At 39.9% G+C, this 22,060-nt stretch overlaps 1 protein-coding gene across 4 annotated transcripts in view; it reads left to right on the top strand.

Moving 5' to 3' along the window:
* The first annotated feature begins 3,906 nt into the window (after positions 1-3,906).
* The window catches only part of CBLB (Cbl proto-oncogene B), a 139,480-nt gene continuing 121,326 nt past the window's right edge, over positions 3,907-22,060 (top strand). For 2 of the 4 annotated variants that reach the window (XM_030020332.2, XM_030020331.2), the window contains exons 1-3: positions 3,907-4,068; positions 5,181-5,339; positions 14,488-14,738. In XM_030020332.2, coding sequence (XP_029876192.2) covers positions 3,910-4,068; positions 5,181-5,339; positions 14,488-14,738 — 569 coding nt within the window. In that variant the 5' untranslated portion in view covers positions 3,907-3,909. Of the gene's footprint in view, positions 4,069-4,111; positions 4,627-4,889; positions 5,009-5,180; positions 5,340-14,487; positions 14,739-22,060 lie in introns of those variants that run through there. The other 2 variants (XM_030020333.2, XM_041124916.1) reach the window with 2 other exon arrangements.

Below are 22,060 nucleotides of genomic sequence, written 5' to 3'. Positions count from 1 at the left end.
TCAGTCAAAACACCAAGAGATTACTTTGAAAGTTTAAGGATGCTGGGTTAGCCAGGGTATTGTGTTACAACTAGCAAAAAGTCACTTCAGATTCAACTTTTGAAATAGCTGACCTAAGCTTTTACAAGCATTGCTACCATATCACTTAACTCAGTATATTGTATACTGTATTAACCTTTAAAAATTTGCACCATACATGAGAGCAATACCTTATCTTATTTATGTGGCTATAAATAAAACCTACATCTGACCTCTACACTGTTCTCATGTTTCAGCTTATTTGGGCAAAAAGTCACTTGTACCATGGCAAAAAAACCACACAAATGAAAACAGCTTCCAAACCACATACATTGACTGACTGCAGAAAATCAATAATATTTTAATAGTTGGTGAACAAAGAAAACCAAAACAAAACATCTCTCTTGTTTCCAGCTACTGTCAATGGCTCTTTGATGGAATTCATTCAAAAGCAGCAACATAAAGTTTCATTCACAAGGCTGTGTAACAACTCCAGAGGAATGAGAGTCACCAGCAAAGCAAAAAAAAAAACCCCCAAAAACCAAAAAAAAAACCAAAAACCCCAACAAAACCCAAACCAGTTAACAGATAGGAAAATACCGCAATGGATAAATGTAACTGTCAGTTTAATTTTGATCTCTTGCATCTCTGTTTTTTCCCTGTCTATCAAGCAGCTGGGCTTTTCAAGAAGTGGCATGATTTTGCCTTTCAGTAAAATACTCAGATCTGAAATCCTTACCTTACAAAGGGTTTATTTAAGAGTTCAAAACAAGGCTTCTTTCACACAGTCTTGATTCCTTTATCATATCCTGACTCACAGCCACCTTCACTCCATCATTTTCATTACAGGATTTTACCAAATCCTTACAGCAGTCATCCAGACATCATTACATGACTGGTTAGTACCTTAACTAGGTTGAGGATCAGTCTCATGTAATGTGGAACTGTCAAAATTTGTCACCTCAGATTTACCTCATTTCCACTCTGTAGTGTTTTCATACAGTGATGAAAAAGACTTATAAACAGCAGATCCAAACTGTCATGTTCTTTCATATACTAACAAGTAAAATAAACATTTAGCCATAGAACTTATAAGTAAGAGAGATCTGTGGAAGCATTTTAATTGTATGTACATAACTCAGGGGCCTTAATTAGACATCAAATGTACCTATGCACCTTACATATAGGCCAAACAGAAAGATGCTTTTTCCCATACAGAATCTAGAATCAAAGTATCTGACTTACGTTTCTGCTTTGAGTCACCTTGTGGTCTCTCAGTGGACCTATACATAGCAGACTACCTTCTTAATTTAGGGTTTTAGAAAGCCTGAAGTTGGGCAGTGGGAATACCCTCTCACCTGTCCCTTTGCACAGCTACATTAACACCCTGCTGCTGGCCTGCTTCAAAATACTCCAGGTGTCCAGTGCCTTCAGCCACCACCCTTTCAATGGCCTTTTATCCTTACGCACCCCATAGATCCAGTGGGCAAGATTAGTCTTTATGTTCTCCACTACTAATAAGCACATGCCTTGAACCTCAAACATATGGCAGCTGTTTGCTCCTCCTCTCATCCTTACCTCTCAGCTGTCTTCTATCAAAGGGTCCTTTCACTCTGCATGCTTGAAACAACAAAAGCAACGCTGTGTCTTCTAGTCATTTCATAGCATAGCACACAAAAGCTGGACCCATCTTTAACACCCTTGATACTGAAGCCATAGGTATCTCTTTCACCTGCTTCTCCCAGATGGCTTGCTTCCAACATACATTCACAGGATGCCCTGAGGGCTGTAATTCCCAGAATATCCGTACTTACTTTACAGCATAGGCAATGAAAAAACGGCTGTTTGAAAACGACTCACTTTCCCACAGAGCTGGCTATTCTCTTAATAACGCAACAAACACACACAGGGATGCAGGGAACCAAGCTGCTCACTCCTGCTGGCTCTGCACTCAGATGAACTGCAAGACAACATGACTCAGCCCCAGACAGCTACCAAGTGCAACTCACAGATCATAGCTCTTGGCAGTGTGTGGAATACGAAGAGAATGACATAACAACAATGAAAACAAAACAATCAAGAAAAAGAACCAAAGATTTAACAAGTTCAGAAAAAATGTCAGATCCTCTGCTTTATCCACACCCAAACAAGAGATGCCAAAAGAGCAAGCAGTCACTACCAGCCTAATCTTATGCAAGCAGAGCTCCACAAAAAAAAAAAAAAAAAAAAAAAAAAAAGGATAAGGAGAGCTGCCAGAGAAGAGTTTCAAACCAACATTTAAAACAACACAGGGAAAAGAATACTTTACAGAGCCTACAGTGAGATGAGAAGCTTCCAACCCACTTAAGGCAAGGACCTGCCAATTCATATTTTAAAGCTATAGAGGAACAATGACCTTTGAGGAAGACATTATTGATATGATTTTGTTGTTGAATGTGTGCCCAGAGGAGTAACTTGACACATTTTAAACCAACGGGAAGATACCTGCACTAAAAATACCTATAAATGACAATGCAAATAAATGAAACACTGAAAGCCTCTACAACTTTTTCTACTGTTTTCCCTGACACCTATTTTATTAAAAGCCAAAAATCAGAAAAATTAGGAAAAAATCAAGAAAAAGGGAAAACCATTTTTTTTTTAAATCTTTACAAGGGAAACTACTATGGAAAAAAAAAAAAGCTGATATTCAGAAAACTGAAACTTAAAAACATTCCTCTAATACAACTCTTCAGAAAACAGCCTCAGTTTTTAAGTGTTGTATTTTTGTTTCCTTGCATGATATTTAATTAGAAGATTAACACTTGCAAAGCATAATTACTCCCTGAAACATCTTCAAAATAATCTGAAGTCAAATATCTTGTACCCTACGCAGGTAAGCCTCTTTCCTCTCCAGCATTCACAGGTAATACACAGATTTGAGAGGAAAAAGTGTGCTACAAGAAAAGTGTAACATACTCATCAGTTGGTTTACCATATCCCCACGGGATGTGCTCATATCAAAATAAACATACATAAAAGGGCATTTTTATCTAGAAAGTGTTTACATATTCCCTCATCACCTTTCAGAGTGGTAGTGTGAGCCTTACAGCCCTCACCACTTCGTGTGGCTCTCCAGCCCATTTCCAACATGGGAAATCTCAGCACTCGCGTAACAAGCCCCCCCCCCCCAAAAAAAAAAAACAAAAACCAACCCCAACCCCCCAAAAAAAACCAGATGTAAAAAAGGAAAAGAAGTTCTTGTTCTCTGTGGCCACCCCCCCCCCCCCCAACAAATTCACAAAAGCGCAAAGGGGAAGTGCAAAGGCAGAACACTCAACAAGGAGGCAATAACGACTATTGATTTTTAACGCACATAAAAGTGCTCCAGCAGGCAGGGGCACCACGACTTCACCAGAGGAGGCAGGGACACGCTGCCACAGCCCGTGGCCGTACTTCAGCCCCTGGAAAGCCCTACAACCAGGGACAACGTCAGGAACTCCTCAAAGCCACCCCCGCCCGGCTTCCCTCACCCCCCCGAGAGGCCTCAAACTGCCCCCTCAGCCCCCAAGCAGGCGGGCAAGCGTGACGAGGTGGGACCGGAAGCTCCACCTCCCTCCCTCCGAGCTCAACCACTGGTCAGTTCGCCTATCACTCTCAGCATTGCCAGCCCCCTCCTTCCCGCCCCCTCCCCATCTCCGAAGCCTTCTCCAGCCGCCACCCCGCCCCGTTCCCAGCTCCACGCTCGTTTGCTGACGGGCACGTCAGTCAAACACAGCCGCCACTTCTAATTGGCTGCTCCCAGGAGGTGGTTCCCGCCTGTGAGAAGGGGGCTTGGTTCCTCGGCGTTGCCGCCCGCCCTCCCTCCCCCGGCGCGCATGCGCGGGCCTGAGTGTTGTCCTGGGGGTGGGCATGTTCCGAGGAGAGGAGCGGCCGCCAGAGCACCGCGGGGAGGGGGCGGGAGCGGGCGCAGGAGCGGGGCCGCCGCCGCTGGGGAGCCAGCCTCACTTTCTAGGAGTGAGGGGAGACGGTAGCCTGCCGGGGGCTGCGAGCGGTGCCGCATCCAGACCTGTGCGTGTGCATATATCTATAGCTCTCTCTTGCATGTGCCTCTAGGACTCTCTCTGTCGCTGGCTCGCTCGCTCTCCACACACGCGCGCACATACCCACCCACCGGGCGGGCTGGGCTGTGGTACGGGCAGGGCGGTGCGGGCGGCGGGGCAGTAGCTCCCTATGCTTCCCTGCGGGGCAGCGGCCGCCCGCCGCCGCCGCCACCGGCAGCAGGAGCAGCGCCACAGGGCAGAGTCCTGCGGGGCGGCCGGCGTGCGCGCGGAGCCGGCGCCGCGCTCGCGAGTGGCGGTCGCCCACGGCCGGCCCCGGCGCGGCGGCCGGGACGGGGGCGCGGGAGACGCTCCGCCTGCCTTCCCCGGGGCAGCGAAGCCCGCCGCCGGAGGGAGGAGAGCCTCGTCCGACGAGACGCTTCGGCTGCGCTCCGCCGCCCCGGGCTGAGGACGGGGGAAGCGGCCGCCGCGGGGGGGGGGGGGGGCTGAGGAGCCTCCCCCACGCCTGCCTCTGGCTCTTCTCGGCGGCTCCTCTCGCTCTCGGCACAAAGCCGCGCGGTGCGAGTCTGTACGTATGCGTGCGCCGGCAGCGAGGTCCGTGCCTGCCTGCCCCCTGCCCCCGCGTGCCGTGCCGATTTCTGCCTGCCTGCTGCCTTCGCCGCTTCTTCATTCCTCCTCCTCCTCCTCCTCCTTCTTCTTCTTCTTGCCCCCACCCCGCCGCGCGTCTTCCGCTTTTGTTGTCTGGTGAGGGGTGATGTGCCCGCCGGTGCGGCGGGGTGCGCGGCAGCCCGAGCGGAGGGGCCGGCGGGGGCAGGGGAGCGGCGGGGAGCGGAGCCGGGCCCTCGGGCAGCCTCGGCCGGGCCCCGCCGCCGGCGGGTGGGTTCCCCCTCCCGCCTCCCGGTGTTGACAATAAATCCGGGATCGCTTCTGCCGGTGTAAACGCGGGCCAGGTGGGTTTACGCTGTCTGCCGTGAAAAGTTAAACTTGTTCCTAAACGTGCCCCGGTCTTGCCCTTTCCTGCCCGTGAAGAAGGAAGTGTTACCTCACCGGCTGCGGCGAGTTTTATGACAAGATGTTTTCGGAGCACCTTGTGAGTCTCTCTTTCTCTGTCGTTGCGGCCAGCTCGCCTCCCAGATGGCCAATTCCCTCAACGGCCGGAACCCGCGCAAGGGACGGATCCTGGGCTTCATTGATGCCATTCAGGATGCTGTGGGCCCCCCCAAGCAGGCAGCTGCCGACCGGAGGACTGTGGAGAAGACCTGGAAGCTTATGGACAAAGTGGTGAGTGTCTGCGTGCGTTCGTGGACGCAAGCAGTGAAGAATGGGGCTATTTAAATAGGTACACATGAGGAAACGGCGTCTTCCTGCAGCTCCAACTGCTATGCTGCCAGTGCCTCGGGAAGTAAGGGGACTGGTGTTTTAGGTTATTTAAGCACCAGTTGCCTTTTTTTTTTTTTTTTTTTTTTCATTTATGTGGCCTCTGGCTATGTTTTTTTTAATCTTGGTTTGTGGAGGGAAAACAAATGTGCGTTTGCCTTGGGCTATTGTTATTTTCAGATCCTTTAAAATGACTCAAACTTGAAGAGCTGTCCTAACGAAAAGCTGCTTAACTTTGACTTGTAATTACATATTCTGTGTGTTTCGTGTTGGATCACATTGTTAGTCTGCAAACAAGACCTCTGAAGCATGAAACTTCAGTTAAGCTAATAGTCCTGTGAGACATGCTCGTGATGGCAACATAGATATGTTTGTGCTTTTAGGAATGTGCGTGGAGACTGGGGGATGTCACTCTTGTCAGTTTAGTAAACAGATTAGTATGGTATGCCTAACTTTTAAGCGTGTGTTCTGCATTTTAATGATTTTTTAAGTAGTTTAGTCTTCATTTTGAAACTAGAAATACACTGTACTGAAACTCATTTTTCAGGAAGTGGGGGGGATAGACCATAGATTTTTAGATCTTATAGTTCTCTGCACCAGCCTGATACATTTTGTTTAGTATTATACAAAATGACAACTTGTATGAGGATAGTTTAGCTAGGAGAGTTCCTTACCAATGGTAGGAACAGTTTGTTTATAACACGGATAACTGTTCAGGAGATGCAAGCACTCTGCATATGAGGTGGTACTTGAGAGCTTCCTCTTGGAACTGCTGGGGAGTGAGAATTACTACCTGTTAGCCTGGGGTCTGTATGGCAAAAGAGTTATGACTTCTTAACTCAGTGATTCTTCATGAATTAGTGTAACTGTTTGCTTTCCTGGTGGCTATTGCAAATGCAGATATTTTACATTTCTTAAAGTTCATAAGTAGTTATACTGACATGGTGAGGATTATTTCACATAATATGCCTTGACAAGTGATCATTTCGAAGTATTTGATTGAGTCCTTGTATGCTTTCCTTTTTGATGCTCCAAGAATAGCATCTGTATTTCCATCACAGTTTCTGATGATGATTATAGACTTAAAAACCAGCTGTGATAGAAATTGTTATTATCACAAAGACTTTGTTGACATTTCCATGTTAATGATCAGGATGCTGTAAACAGTGAGCATCTTGTAATAAGAACTGCAAGTATAAATACTTGGAAGCAGGCAGTACTTCCTGTAGAAGGAAGTTTTCGGCTTGGAAACCAGGAATCTGGTTTGTTGTTGAAACCACGTGGGGAATGTATATGTACAGCTTAATTTCCCCATGTCAGGTCATTTGCAAACCTATATGGTAAGGTTGTCCCCGGATTAGTTTGTATGTTCATGGTTACCAGAGAATGTTAACCCTGCTGCTTGGACTTGTGAATTGCTTTTACTCAGCTAGTATAAGATAACTGTATTTGTCACTATTACATTAGAGCATCAGTACAGCCAGTGAGGCCTGTTCTGTAGAAGTCACTGGAAAAGCTGGACTTTGCACTGTGCTTGCTTCTTCATTTTACTGGATAAGTGTTCTCAATTTGGATCTTTAATGTACCCTCTTTAAGCTGCTCTCAGTTAATCAAATTTTATTTCCAAATTATATTAAAGTATACCAGACAGTATGATGTCATAGTGTGAGAATGCTGTAGCTTACTGCTTGAGTTTTTAGCATTTGGTACTTAGAGTGAAGGGATGTGTTGGAGCAAATTTAATATGTTGGCAAACAAATTTAAGTCTCTTAGCCTTATGTGGCAGTAGGCACAGGAAGGTCATTTTCTCCTCTGCCTAGATCAAAACCAGGGATTAAAATCATATATAGAAACCTGCTCAATTGACTGTTGTTTCAAATCCCATTTCTGGAGTGTGTCCTATGACTGATTTCTGTGGTGGGTCACTGATCAAATTAATACCTAGTGAAGGTGGTAGGCTCTGCAAAGTCGGTGGGGTGCCACCCATGGTAAGATTGTGGCTTTGAGGCCTATTTTGCTTGTTGTAATAGCAGTCATTATCCTTGTTTATTCTTTAACTATAATAGCTGTGATAACCATCTTTTTGCTGCAATGAGGTAGCTAAAGTTTTCTCCCATTCTAAAGATGTTAGGGAAAGGGAGAATGGGAACAAAGCAAAGCTATTATCTTGAGCAAAGGATGAAAAAAGAGCACCCTTAAAAACTAGGGGCAGAGCTCAATAATTTCTGGTTTGCATTTCTTTCTTTCTTTCTTAAAATTACCATTCTTTACCTTTCCTGCATTTCTTTCTGTAATTTCCTCCTTTGGCAGATGAGATTTTCTGTATGAATTACTTGTTTTCAACAATAAGGGATTAACCAATACTACAAATATTCCTCCTCTACAGGAACTATACTATGGGAGTGGTTTTATGGTATATGTAGAAGTTCTGGCTACTCAGATACCATGCAAACTTCTCTGTGTAGAATTGGTTGTATGTTGTGCTTTGGAATTGTTCAGATTTCATGGTAATGTTTGTTTTCTATGGCCTGATGCTTCTTCAGCTGTCAGAATAGGCAGAAGGTTGCAGTTCTGCTTAAGTGTCTTCGGTTTAAAAGTCTGTTACCAGTTTGAAAAAATAAAGGGTTTTGAAAGAGTTCTTTAGCAGGGCAGAATGTTGATAGAGCTCCTAGTTAGAGCCCTGTTTGTAAAAGTTACTCTAAGAAACATACTTGCAGGGAATAATAATAATAAAAAAAAAAAAATCTTGTTCTGAGTAATCGGTGAATGTGAACTGTTATCTGTCTGTGTATCTTATATCTGCGTCTGCCTTTTTATACTTTATCCACTGGGATCTGTACTTTTTGAGGTTTATGGGTATGTCTTTTTTTACATGAATTTACAATACTACCTGAATTATTAAAGGGACATCAACTGTTAGCATCAGTGTCGTTTCCCTGCTGCTTTTCTCATGGGTAAGCAGTAGCTTTACCATTAAGAAACAAAATTACTTTAATTCCTTTGCAATGCAAAGGATAATATTCTTTTTATCGTTTGGAAAGCTAGCCCTGCTTTCCAGTGCTAGCATTATATAAGCAAGTTGACCATACATCTCTGAACTTCTAGCAAGCAAATTACTGTTCTTAAAACGTGATGTGTATTATAAAAAGTTAACAAATAACTCTTAAGTCTTCCTTTAAACTATGCATACATTACATGAGAATCTTTTTTTCCTGAGATTCTAAACCTAATGGTTTTAAAATCTAGAAACTAGCTGTGGATATTTATAATATATATAATATGGATTATTAGAGGATAATGGTTATCTTGAGAACAACTTTGGGAGAGTGTCTATTATGTAAACATGGGAGTAGTTAAGTTAATTTACTGCTCGGGCTATTTAGAGTTGGCAGTACTATTGTGCATACTTTACTATTGTGGGTTTCAAGCTGATAAAATTGTGACACATTCTGAGCAGGATTTTTTAAAACATGGATATTTCAGCAACTTCCAATCACTTTTCAGTACTTTTATGCACTGGGCCTGAAAATAATTGTATTTTCTACTGTGAAGATGAACAATATTGTTTAAACTGTTTGGGTGCTCTGTCATGGCCCACCCAGTTGTTTGACTCTGACTATGTAAATGGGGATGGCAGTTTGATTTGCCATTTAATAATTACCTAGGAGCAAATTAGAATGCGTCTCCAAAGCTCATACTACTGACTTAGTGAGTACAAGCTGTATTACCTCTGTAACTTACTAATGTGGTTTCCTTTAAACTGTTTGTCAGCATCCAAGTTTTCAACAGCATCTAAGTGAGTATACAGAGCACGGTAGTTGAAACTATGTGTGTCTTGGTTATTCTTTATAACACTTTATGTAATTGTTACATTAATGTGCAACCTTCCAAGTCAATTAAATGTCATTGTTCTACAAAGGATCTAGAAATGACAATCGCCAATCATAACCATGGTATTCTTCAGCGTATTACCTGGTGAAAGTTGATAGGAAGTTTTGTGCTGCATACACTGTGGAAAAAGAACAAAAATTTAAACACATGGAAGCTTCTCTTTTTCTAATCAGAAGAAAGTATAAATGACCCTCCAAAGTCAGCTGTCCTTGTGCATATGTAGCATCAGCATTGTTATTGCTTATTCCTGCAGTACGGAAACATATGGCTCAGTTGCAGTGTGGTAGCTGTTGAACAAGCACTTACTGTGTTCTCAGATAAGATTGGTGATTGGTCACCTCTACTTAAATTTTGATGAGAAGGCTTCTTTCAGAAAGAAAACCCATCTTTCTGTGGAAAATAAAATGCATTGCAGTTAAGGTAACATCTGGTGGGAAGAAATACATGATGAAGAAGCATAAAGTTCAGATTTCATCCATTTTCCTGATTAGCTCCTCCCTGATTAAGTTCTTCAGAATTCATTTTTGGTAGTATTGTGTGTTGTGGTTTTCTGGCGAATTGTTACAGTATCTCACTGCAGAGCTACCTTTATTCTGTCTGTGGTGTACTTTGACATTTTTTGTAGTGCACGGCAGAAGATACTTGTTCAGTAGATGGTTTTGAAGTGTAGTTTTGGAAGTGTGTGAGCGCTGGTGCTTTGATTGTTCTAGTCCATTCACTGCAGCTGAAAACAGTGTTTAGCGGATGTCCTACTCATTAGATACTTTTTCTGTTTTAGCTGTGTTACTTTCCTTGTATTGTCTTTGACTACCATTAGGTGTTTAAACAGATTGTGTTAGGGCTGATATACTTTGCTTGAACAAAGTTCTTTTGTCAAACAAGTTCAGGGCTTTCAACTTTATTGTTTGCTTTAAAGTGAATAGAAGATACAATTTTTTGTAAGAAATTAATTTTATAAATACAGTAGGCATCCATGACTCTATCTGAAGATGCTATGAAATAATGCCTTATAATTGAAGTCAAATATCTTAAAAAATGTTATGAGTAGTGCTATTTATTTGGGGGAGGGGGGGGGAGGGGGCGTGGAGAGGAGAGGAGGGAAGAGGCGGTTGGGTTTTTTCTCCTTGGGCACTAGAGTAAGCTAGTCTGGAAGCTCCCGAGTTAACTGTTTCAAAATTTGTTTCTGGTAGATGTGGGTAATGCCTTAGTACTTCACAGTCAGAATTACACTCTGTTGTTTCTGTGATTCTGGAGTAAATACTTGGATTTACCCTGAGTGAGGTAATGAAAGGAGTTTAGCTTTGTCTCAGTTTACCTCAATGAGAGAGATGTTTCTTACCAACTTGCTGACTGACTGCTTTTCATTTTTTAGATTGAATGCTTGCTAAATACATACATGCTTACTTCCAGTCATAACAATACACAAATCACACAGTGATATGATTCATGTCCGCTCCTAAAGTGTTGGTGAGGCTTGTTTTGTAAAGTGCAATATGGAGGTCTTTTTTTTTGGTTGGGTTTTTTTTGTTTGTTTGTTTGGGGTTTTTTTTGTTTTGATTTCTGTTTTCTTTTGAAGAAAGGTATGTGCACCACTTCTGGTGCAATGGTAAATCTTTTGCGTCAGCAGATGCCATTTCTTATTGCTTGCTTTTAATTGTGAACTGCTGTGGTACGTGTCAGGACATCCTGACTCTGGAAACCATATGGTTTACCAGCCATCTCTTTACAAACTTACTTCCTTGTGTACTCTATAAAGTGAAGATAGCCTTGTACTACTTCACTGGATCACTGACTTGAACTAAGTGTTAGCATTTTTTCAGTGAGAATGTGTAAGACTAATAGAGTTGTACTGTAGAAGAATTTTTGTATGACTTCCTTAAAGGCTTGTTCTGGAGTTGAAGGTTCTAGTAATGTGCTGTATTTATCTCAATAAATTCAGCGGAAGGTGAAGCCTTGTAAACCATGATGACCACAGGATCCTGTTTTGATGTGTGTATTGACTGTATGTAATGATACTGGACTGAAGAAGACTTTCTAGAACATCTGAAGGAGAAACTAGTTCTTCTTTATAACTGAATGTTCTTTTTGTATAGCTGAATAGACCAACTGTTGAAAATACACCAATTAGCATAAGCAGTTTGCTTTTTCTTGTTGTTTTTATATTTTTAATGGTATTTCTAATATGTATGAAACCACTTATATTCTGCTTGTTGGCACATCTCATTGAAAAGATGGACTTCAGAAAGAGAATTAATTCTTTGTTCATAAGATTTAAGTTAGGATAAATAAGCAATTCAAAATGATTGCAGCCTTTTCTGCTTGTGGTCTGCTCTCATTGCTGCCTTTTTTCCCTGAATAAATATTTTCCTCTTTTCAGCTGTTTTTTCCTTGTGCTGCTTGCTCCAGAAAGTTGTAGTGCCTAATAAGTGATACTGATTTGTGTCATCTGTAGTTGGCTTTGGGAAGAATGTCAACCTTGTTTCGAGTTTTCACTAAATCAGAAATCACAGGTAACCAAAGTTCAGATGAAAAAGGTCTACGTTTTTCATAAAGGTTTTCACTGCTGTCTTTGGGATTCCAGTTCTTCTAACTCTTCTACAAAAAGAAATTCATGTATGTCTCTGCATGGATGATTTTCAGATGTGTCTACACATGTAAAATTCTTTGCTCGTGTTTCTGAAATATCCTTAAAGCATTCTGTCAGCTTAACTTCAGCATAACTAAAAGAAAATGTTTAATCACCTTCATAAGTCTCTCTTGTTAGTTCCTTTCTTAATTTTCTCGGGTGACACCATCATCCTGCCTTCATTCAGGCAACTCAACTTTTAAAACAGCAGTTCAAGTAATGTCTGAACCTTTCCGATCAATCCATTCACCTAAATCTGTCATCCAGGCCTTGCTATTTTGTATATCAGTAAGTTCAGCTTTGCTTTTCTGACCTTAAAAGAATGCCATCATATCCAACCTTTATTCTTTGAGAATGCTGCTGCAGCCATCTCCTAACCCATGACTTGGACCATGTTGTCCTTGTCTTTATCCTGATAACCTTCTGTTTATCACATGAAATAGAAACAAATTATTTTCAGTTTCAGAGTCTCTTGCTGTCTTGCTCTTGCAGTTCATGGATTGCAGTTCCAGACTTCATCACCTGATGAAGACGTGACCAAACACCTTTAAGCTTTACTTTTTTTTTTTTTGTTTTCCTTCCAGCTTATTCCTAAATTTAGGAGGAATTCCTTTATAAGCCACTAAATTATTGTAGAGCTTGCCTTGAAACTTTCCTGTTTATATCTAGAAATACTTAACTGCTAACACCCTGAACCACTCTTTAGTGTGTTGAACAGTGTTATGCTCATGTATTCATATTTGCCTGCATCCATCTGCTGTCTTTTTGTTTCCTACTGAGATTGCAAATTTCTCTGTGGGAAGGACTGTCTGTTCTACAACACATCAGAAGGGTTCCTGATCCCTTACTTGGTCTAGTAGGTGAAAGAATAATAGAAATTACTGAAGTAAAAATGGATCAGTGAAATGAGGGGAACTATTGCAAATGTCATGTTTTAAATACTGTTTTTGAATGGTGCTAACATTTCTATAGTGCTTATGAGTTTGCACTGTTCTAATGGTGCTAGACTTCTTTTTTTAAAACTTGTCAGTGCTTGACTTTTGTCCACTATTCTGTCTCCACTTTTCTAACTATGACCCCAGTTACCTAAATCTAATTGCCTGGTGTGTTTTTGTATGTGTGTTTCAGAGGGAAAAAACAGTTATGTATTTGCTTTGCTGTTTGTGGTACATGAAGGTCTGTTAGTGGCAACAGTCTTAAGGCAGTGAATTTCTTCATCTAGAAATTGAAGGAGGGGTCAGCAATAGTGGTACAGCTTTGAGTTTAGAGAGCTGAATGTTACAGGATACAAGTTTGTTGTTCCGGCCCCCCACCCCCCGCCGGAAATACTCAAGACTGCACTTTTTTGAAGTTGATACATTAGTAAGAATAGGACTCTGCTTTCAGCAGTATTAAGATGTTTTTACAGCCTCGTTAGTTACCTCAAAAGAATGTCAAAGTCACTAATATATAATATGGCAATCTCCAAATGATACCTATAAAACTTTGATACCACATGGACTTAATTTTTTCGTAAGTATTTGCATATGTACCGCTGCACACACGTGTCTAGAATGTGTTCCTCTGCAGTGTTTTAGCTGAGCATGAATAGCTCAGTGCAATAGCACTCAAAAACTATCCGTTAGTTTTGATCTCTTTTGCTTTCTAGAACAGAACATTACGGAACAAACTACCAGAGAATTTAGGTAGTCGGGAGATAATTACTCTAACCTTGTATGTGTTCAGGAAACGAGAACAGTACCTTCTTGTTCCAGAAACATTTCCCGTGGAGACTAGATTCAAATAAAGGTGTTCAATTAATTTGAAGCTTATTCTTTTAAGTAATATATATTATTCAATTAATTTTTGTGCCTGTTAGGAACATGATGATTCCAAGTCCATTAAGATGTTATCTTCTATTACAGCCATGAACTGGAAAACATTGAGTTTATAATGTTTTGTTTCCTGGTTTATGATATCTGTTTGTGAGTGACTTAATTTCTGTCTGTCATAGCTAATAGCTTTTGAGCCACTGGTGGCATTCAGACCATTTTCATGTGTGTAGACCTCTCAAACTTTAAATTCCTATGGGTTCTAAGAGGTTATGTTGTTGGATAGAGAAAAGAGAGAGACAGCAGATGATGAGGTAATTTTTAAGCTCAGTTCTTAGTAGACATTTAAACATCCATAGGGAAGTTCACCTGCAGCAAACACATCTGTATGAAACTACTGCTCTTGGCATTAGTTGCATACTGTGTTTTGATAATATACTCCTTAGCATATAGTAGGTAGGCAAAGACATTCTTACTTTAAATGCAAAACCCCAGACTATGTAAGTAAGCTTGTTTGCTTTTTATAGATGTGACAGGATTAAGTTAAATTTTACTTCCTTTGACATTAGAGACTATGTTCGGATTTCATGGAATAAAAATGAAGTAGGATTTAATTCTTTGTGCCCAGAGGTTAGAGAAGTATGCTTACACCTATTAAGACATCACATCAGGCTTTGCCCCAACATATTTCTTGTCTTTTACATTCTCTTGTTTTTGGTTATAGGTAAGATTGTGCCAAAACCCAAAGCTTCAACTCAAAAACAGCCCACCTTACATACTTGACATTTTACCTGACACTTATCAACATTTGCGACTTATACTGAGCAAATACGATGACAACCAGAAACTTGCACAACTCAGTGAGAACGAATATTTTAAAATCTACATTGACAGTCTCATGAAAAAATCGAAACGTGCTATAAGACTCTTCAAAGAAGGAAAGGAAAGAATGTATGAGGAGCAGTCGCAGGACAGGTAAGTGAAATATTTAAATATGAAGTAGATTGTCTGGCCTGTCTGCATTCTTAACACTGTTTGTCTGCAGCCATTGTGTTTTGACATTTTTAATTATTTAAAGAGCAGAAATATTTATTGTTTGGATTCATTGACCCTGCAGGTCAATCAGTAATTTGCTGGATTTGTTCCACTGTGTGCTCTTGTCTGTCACTTTATGACCTTTAAAACCAAGTGCATTTCCTTCATAAAACATTCATTTCATTGTAATTACTTATTCACGGGGCCTTACAATATGTAGTTTTTCCTCTGGCAGAGAGAGACTGACTGTTACTTGGATTGAGCTTGACCTCCCTACCCCAGTTCTTAAAACTGTGGGAGCCATGATGGCTATTGACTTAGACCTTTCACAAGTGATGAAATGGAGCAAAACAATATTCACATTTTTGAGATATTGTGTGATGTTAGCATAAGGTGATGATAATGTTAGTTTGGTGCTGTGAAGCCTTTTCAGAAACCTAATGGATTCCTGATTTGCAGTGGTTCAGTTTTAATAACAGGGATTAATGTCTACTTATGTGTACTCTTGGTGGTGAGTGAAGAGGTTTTTAATATTTGATTTTATTGCCTGATAATTTAAAAATAATATTTCAAGAACTTCTGTGCAAAATCTGCAGTTTTGTTTTGGGAAGGGATATAGCAGTGTTGTGGCAATTAGCCTTTGCCATGTGTGGTATATCTGTAAATCTATTCAAATAGAAGATACAATGCTGTTTCCAGAGTCTTCCCTTTTTAAAGGAGATGGGGGGAATGGGAGATAGAAGGGAAGTGAATGGAGGATTGAATCCCTGCCTCTGTGTCTGCACCTGAGCTCAGAGGCAGGGTTGCAGTATAGTTTTACAGCTGGTGAAAGTGTTGGTAGAAGCAGTGAAATGTCTACTTTCTTGTAAATGTCACTGCTGTTATGTTTGATTTACACATATGTTCCTTCCAGATCTTCAGCAGTGGTCATAGCTATTCAGTATACCGTGGTAGTCTCTTGCGCTTGATAGGGTGTCTGAGCTTGCTTAAGGTCTAAGGAATTTTCTTCTAAAGTATGTAAAGACTGTTCAATTGTGAATATACTTGGAGCAATTTGCCTAAGAGGAGCAAAATACACTGTTTGAACTATTTTAGTGATGAGTAAAGATAGTGATGAATGTTTTTTGTGTTTGAATTCGTAAGTATGTAAAAGGAACGTTTTCACTGTAGATGCATTCTTACCAGAACCCCTGGAAGAATTGTTCAGCACTGAGCCTATGGGTTCTTTTTTAATATCCCATTTGTTTTATGTACAGAAGTCATTGTGTTGCAAAGGAAATAAGAACTTTTTATGGTAAGGGAAATTTGACATAAATGGTTGCATTATGTAAACAGGTTTTATTTTGACTTCCCTATGTTGTATGAAACCCAGATTTACTTATGGTTTTGCTTACAGTTAGCAATAAATTGAAGCCAGTTTCAGTGTCACTTTTTCAAAAACACTGCTATATGCTCTGTACAGTCATTCAAACAGTGTCTTAGTAACTGTATCTAGTTGCTAGAGTTGCTTTATTCTTTCCAATTACCCACTTCATTTCCTGCATAAGGGTAACAGTGGTGATAGAAGGATGTCTTTTGAGAAGCAAACAGTTTTTGAAGGAGGTACAGTTAGCATATTTACTGTCATTTATTTGGGCCATTCTTGTGAGATGATTGGAGAGGAGGGATTTTAAAACAAAACATAGTAATGAAGTGCACTGAATCACAATAACTGCTTTGGGCTCTCTAAATTTGTTTCTGAAGGTGGCAACTGTATTATTTTGCCTGACTGAAGGAGTTTGAAGCTTGAGGAAAGGAGTACAATATAAATGTTTCTCCTGTGCTCAAATTGTTAGTTGTGTTTCCTATACAAACAAAAATTCTGACTGTATGTCAGAATGCTTAAACAAAAAAAAGTGTAAGCATTGTTTCAGCAGTTCATGCCTCATGCCATTGTAAGTTAAAATCTACATCACTGTGACTTCAGTGCACTCTCATTCATCTAATGGTGATGTTTTATCTGTATGTGTGTCCTAGTTTAAAGTTGAATGAAGGTATACTTGTTTGAGCCCTATGACTAGGTACCTGTTTGCTCTGCAGTGCTTCAGTGTACTTAATCATGTTAATTCTTGGTAAGTTACTAAAAGAAGCTGTTAATGTTTTTAGCTGCTTTTCTTCCAAATACGCCTGCATTAACCTAAGTATGTTATTTCTTAGTGTTATAATGCAAACATAGGAGTGTTCATTTAAATAAGTGTTTTTGATGATGTTTCCAAAATGACTGTCAAGTTGAAGTGTAGTCAATTTAAAAAAAAAAAAAAAAAAAAAAGGCAAGCCAAAAGCCTCTTGCGTTGACACCTGGCCAGTTTCTGTGGTTTTCAATCTTACATTTCTGTTTTGTTTTCTGTTAGTGTCTCTGTGGTTTCTGGATAAAAGGTCATAATGAAAAAGAGAAACTGGCTGCATTTGGAAGCATTCTGTATATATAGTTGATTAGTATACTTTTAACCTATTAGTGTTATTAAATAATCTTTTAACTTCTCTAGTGATGGTACATTTAGGAACCAATGCCAATATAAATGTGATTTTATTTGTCTGATGACACCAAAATTACTCTGTTGTGAAGAATTTGTCATGAATTTTAGTTCTCAAAGATCTGTGGATGAAACAAGATAGTGTGCCAGTCAGATTGTGTACAAATGGCTAAACCAAAAGTTTAAACTGTGATGGTGTTGCCTTTCTATCCTGTGTTTCACGTCAAACACATGGTAGCCGTTTAAGAGTAGTTGGTGCTGTCATTCTGTACTCTCTGGGGTGAGTCTTGCTAATTGGAGAAAACACAGCTTACAAGTTTGTTTATTGTGTATGAATAATATCTACCTTCTGGGTATGGTGTCTAGTACAAAATTGTCTTCTCTTAGTCCTCTTGCTTCATGAAGTAAGAGATGATGTTCAATAAATTCTGTAAACTGTGCTAGATACAGGCTGCACAGAAGTTTTTCTATGTATGAAGTAATATAAAGATATTTTTTGTCACAGATTTTACTTTTTAAATTTTATTAACAAAGGCTTATTAAAATTACTGGTTCAGGTACAACTACCCTTCTTGAAAGGCTTTGTGTGTCTTTGAGGGTCTGGGGTTTTGTTTTGTGGTTTGTTTTGGTTTTGTTTTTTTTTTCCCCTTTGTTGTTTATTGGGAAGTAGACTAAAGCTGGAAGGCATCATTTCTGTGAAGTCCAAACTTCCTTTTGTCTTACTGCATTCCAGAATTATGCATCCAGAAAAAATAAAAACTTTGGAGGCTGGCAGTTTTTTCAGACAAATATGTTAGCCAGGTGTAGAAATCAAGCACATAAGTTACAATAGTAAGACCAGAGTATGAATAAAGTGGCAATGGGGAGATTACATTTGGATTCATTCAAGATGCTGGACATGGTCTTCAGGGCTAACACAGCCGTTTCTTAGTAATGGAGACAAGTGTGAGCTTTCCTGTGCTTAGCTGTAAGTTGTGTCCTTGGAAGAATATGTCTTGAGGTGGAACTTGTTCATTGTCTGTTTTAATATTGCATGCCTTCTGCTATATGCCCTTTATATGAGGAGAACAAAAGTATAAAACCAGGCTGTATACTTCTAATACTCTCTTAAATACTGCTTAGTTCAGCCAAAATTAGTTGGCTACTTGTTTTTAAGTGGCATTGCAGAAGTGGAAGAGGAAGATAGGATGAAAGACGGATATTTCTTAAGTAGTGGGCAGTACTGATGAAGATGACAAGAGAAGAGCTGAGGTGGTTTTGGCGTTGATGTAAAACGGCACCTGTTCCTGTACAGAAAATCTTATTAAATTCTCTTGCGCATCTGGCCATTTGTTGTCTTGATTCAAATTGCATGTTTCTAGATTTTACAGCTTGATTAAGCATTTTGTTAGTGGAGAATTCTTACATTCTCCAAGTCTTCTAGGGAGGTATTATACCTATGATTCAAGCGATAGATCAGGTTCTCCTTTGTTACTGTTCATGTGGGTTAGTGGGTTTACAAGTATTCCATTTCTCTTCCTTAGGTCTGTGTTGACAACTGAGATCAGGTAAGGTTCTTGAATCAAGTCCCTGAACTGGCACATCAAAGTACACAGCATTCTTGGTAGAGACCATTCTACTGCTGAAATGTCTAGCCCATTCCCTCCTTATTCTGAAAGTACAGACTTGACAAGAAGTTACAAGGGTAAGCATCAGGATGGACTTCAGTTTTGTCAGCTGCGATGCAGTAACAGCCATTTGTGTACTTATGTGGTGAGAGGTAGCTTGCCCTACTTCTTTGAATCACTTCATCTTGTACCACAACCTGCTGTTCTATTTACAGGAAGTTAGAAAGTTTATAACTTAGCTAGCCTTGTAGCTTGTTTGTGTCTCCAGACAGAGGAGATCTTGTTGTTTGAGAGAAGGATCAGGAAGAGTATATATTTAATACAGGATGATTTTATTTGGACAAGTCAAGATTGTTTTGGCTGATGGTTTTCTTGTTTGACAAACAGAACGTTCGGATTCAGAAAAGGATGTTAATCGCTCTTTTCATAGAGCCAGTTTTGGCTGTTGGTTAACATCACATAGATAACTCGGTAATTGTTGGATAGTAAGGATGACAGCCTTCATTTGAAGTTGTGATCTTGTGGTGAAAGTTATTGGCTCCTTAGAATCTTGTGATTTGTCCCATTTTTCCAAGCATGTTATGTAGGTTTTGGTCTTCAGTAAATTCTGAGCTGAACAGTTAGGCTCTACATACCATCAGTCTGTTGTCTGACATGATCTGTAAACCCCTACACTTAAGCTATGCCAACAAGTTTTGGAGGTCAAATATATTGACTGTTTTATTCTAATCTTGCTGAAGTTGAGGCAAAGGAATCTAGTATTTGTCCTTTCCTCTCTTGTATTTATTTACCTGTATTTTTAGATGGTTCCTTCACTAGGTTTTTAGGAAAAGAAGCCACCTTACTCTGCTTGAAAGGCTTCTGGAGTGTTGACTCATTGCTTGAACTCCGGTGCTGTCCCTAGAGAAGAGAGGATACTTGCTTTTTCAATGTATAACCTATAATACAGTAATTGGGAATGGAACTTGGTTACAATAAATAGCCTCTGATAAAGAGGCTTCTTCTGAGGAAAAGAGTGCATGATAGATTGGATGGGGTTTCATGGGAGAAGGAAATGCAATGAGGGTTTCATTTTTTTGTGGGTCTTTTTTGGTTTTTGTTTTTGTTTTTTAAGCTTTTATGTTATGGTGAGAATTTTCACCCTCTTCTCACTTCCTTGTTCCTTAGAGGTGATGTAAAACCAGATGTGAGCCAAAACAGCTTCACGAAACCCTTTGGTGTACCTGAACCACATGAGTAATTGAGCTTCAGTGCAAATTTCGTGAAGCACAAGCCATTTGCTATTTTTGGTTCTAGTCTAAATTAAACAAGGAATGTTACACAAACACACCTTTCAGACAAAGAGACTCTTGTTGCAGAGGGCAGGTGAGAACATGTGGAGGTTACAAATGGTAGGGCAGTGTTATGACAGCTTGTTCTCAACATAAACGCAAACAGGCTCTGTAACTGCAGTTGTTGTAAGGCAATATTTAAGTTTTTAGATGTTTTTGATTATGTTCACTACTTGGGAGAGGGTATTACCAAATGAGAACAAAGGAAGTATTAGTACCAAAATAACTTAAAGGTAACTACTTATTCATATTGCGGAGAAAGACAAAGGATTTTAAAATGACAGAAGATCCTAAATGAAAAAATAATGGTTTGTGAAATCTTATAATTGATTTGGATGCTTGATTTGTATCTAGTTGGGTAGAAGAGGGGTTATACGTGCACTTCATTTGTCTTCTACTTTTTACTGTGTTATACAATCAGGCAGCATTTTCTATGTTAGTGCAAGGTCTATTTCAAACATTTTCTTACAAGTGATGTGGTGTTGACAATCAAATCTGAGCAGAGTTCAACTGGTTTTGATAGGATATACACAGTCTGATCTCTTTCTTTTTGTACTTTGTGTAATCATTTACAACTGTGAAAGGTGTATATGATAAAGTTGCCATTTTAGGATGCCATAACATTTATACCCATGTTGTGCAGGTGTGAAAGCTCTCAAAAAGCAGAGTTAGGGGAATCAGTCCTGCAGACTTTCCCTGTGTTATGTATTAATTTCCTTTGTGATAAACCTAATGACGGTTCTACTGCTGGCATTGTACAATATGAGTAATGCAATGTCTGTACTGACATAGTTTTCTACATTGTTCCATTTCAGCTTTAGAAGGCAGTATAGGATGACAAAATGAGTTGGGCAGAGTAGGTGGTTGTCTGAAAATACAGTACTCTTGGTCAGAGAGGTCTGGAAATACTCTATCTGATTTGGCAGTGAGGATACCAGTACCCATTTCTGCTTTATAACAGCTGAGTTTCTCACATCCCTTCACCATACTTGTCTGCATGTTCTCTACAGGGAACAGCTGTGCTTGTAGAGGCAGGCCATGGTTGCCAACTATAAACAGAGCTATGTTCTTAGGTATGAGAAAGCCCAGCTGATCATATCAAGATAGCAACTTCAGGATCTTCTTGAAGAACAGACAGCACTGACTCCTGAATTTACAGGGAAGGCTCCTGTAATGGTCCTGAAGGGATGTTTTATCATTCACTTTTGAATGCGTGGTTGATTTTTAGAAAATTTGGTCTTTGCTTTTCTATGTCAGAAGTATTCCATATTCAGTGATTAGGTACGTGTTTTAGGATGCCTTCAACACTAGCTTTTGTGATGGTAGCTACTTACCACGCAGGAAACACAGAGAAAGCTTTTAGAAGAAAGTGTCCATTTTTATGAAATGTATGTCTAAATATATAAGCATATCTAATTTCAGGTTTTAAAAGTAAATGGTTTCCTTTCCCTAATGGTCTATGGCATTGTTTTCTATTGAAAATTAGAAACATAAAAGAATAAAAATCTGCTTTTATTCTATAAAGAAATGAAAAGCAAGTTGGGAATAATCACTTTCAAGTGGTACACTTGCTGTTTAGTTAATAGAAGGTCTTTTGCCTGTCTTTGAAAGTAAAGTAAAGCCAGTTTATAAAAACAGACGTGCTGTAGTGATAATCCTTTTATCCAAAGAATGCTCGGATCAAAAATCAGGCTAGAAGACATACGTGCTATGTATCTAAAGCTATAGTGAAGAAAGTTTTACTAACCTGTACAGAGTAGGAAATAACCTTAATCTGAAGAGGGGTGAAATTACATGTTTTGATTAACACA

Source organism: Aquila chrysaetos, chromosome 7, assembly GCF_900496995.4.
Source record: "Aquila chrysaetos chrysaetos chromosome 7, bAquChr1.4, whole genome shotgun sequence".
Lineage (NCBI taxonomy): Eukaryota > Metazoa > Chordata > Aves > Accipitriformes > Accipitridae > Aquila > Aquila chrysaetos.
Note: the sequence above shows the minus strand (reverse complement) of the source record. Positions and strands in the feature narration are given on the sequence as shown.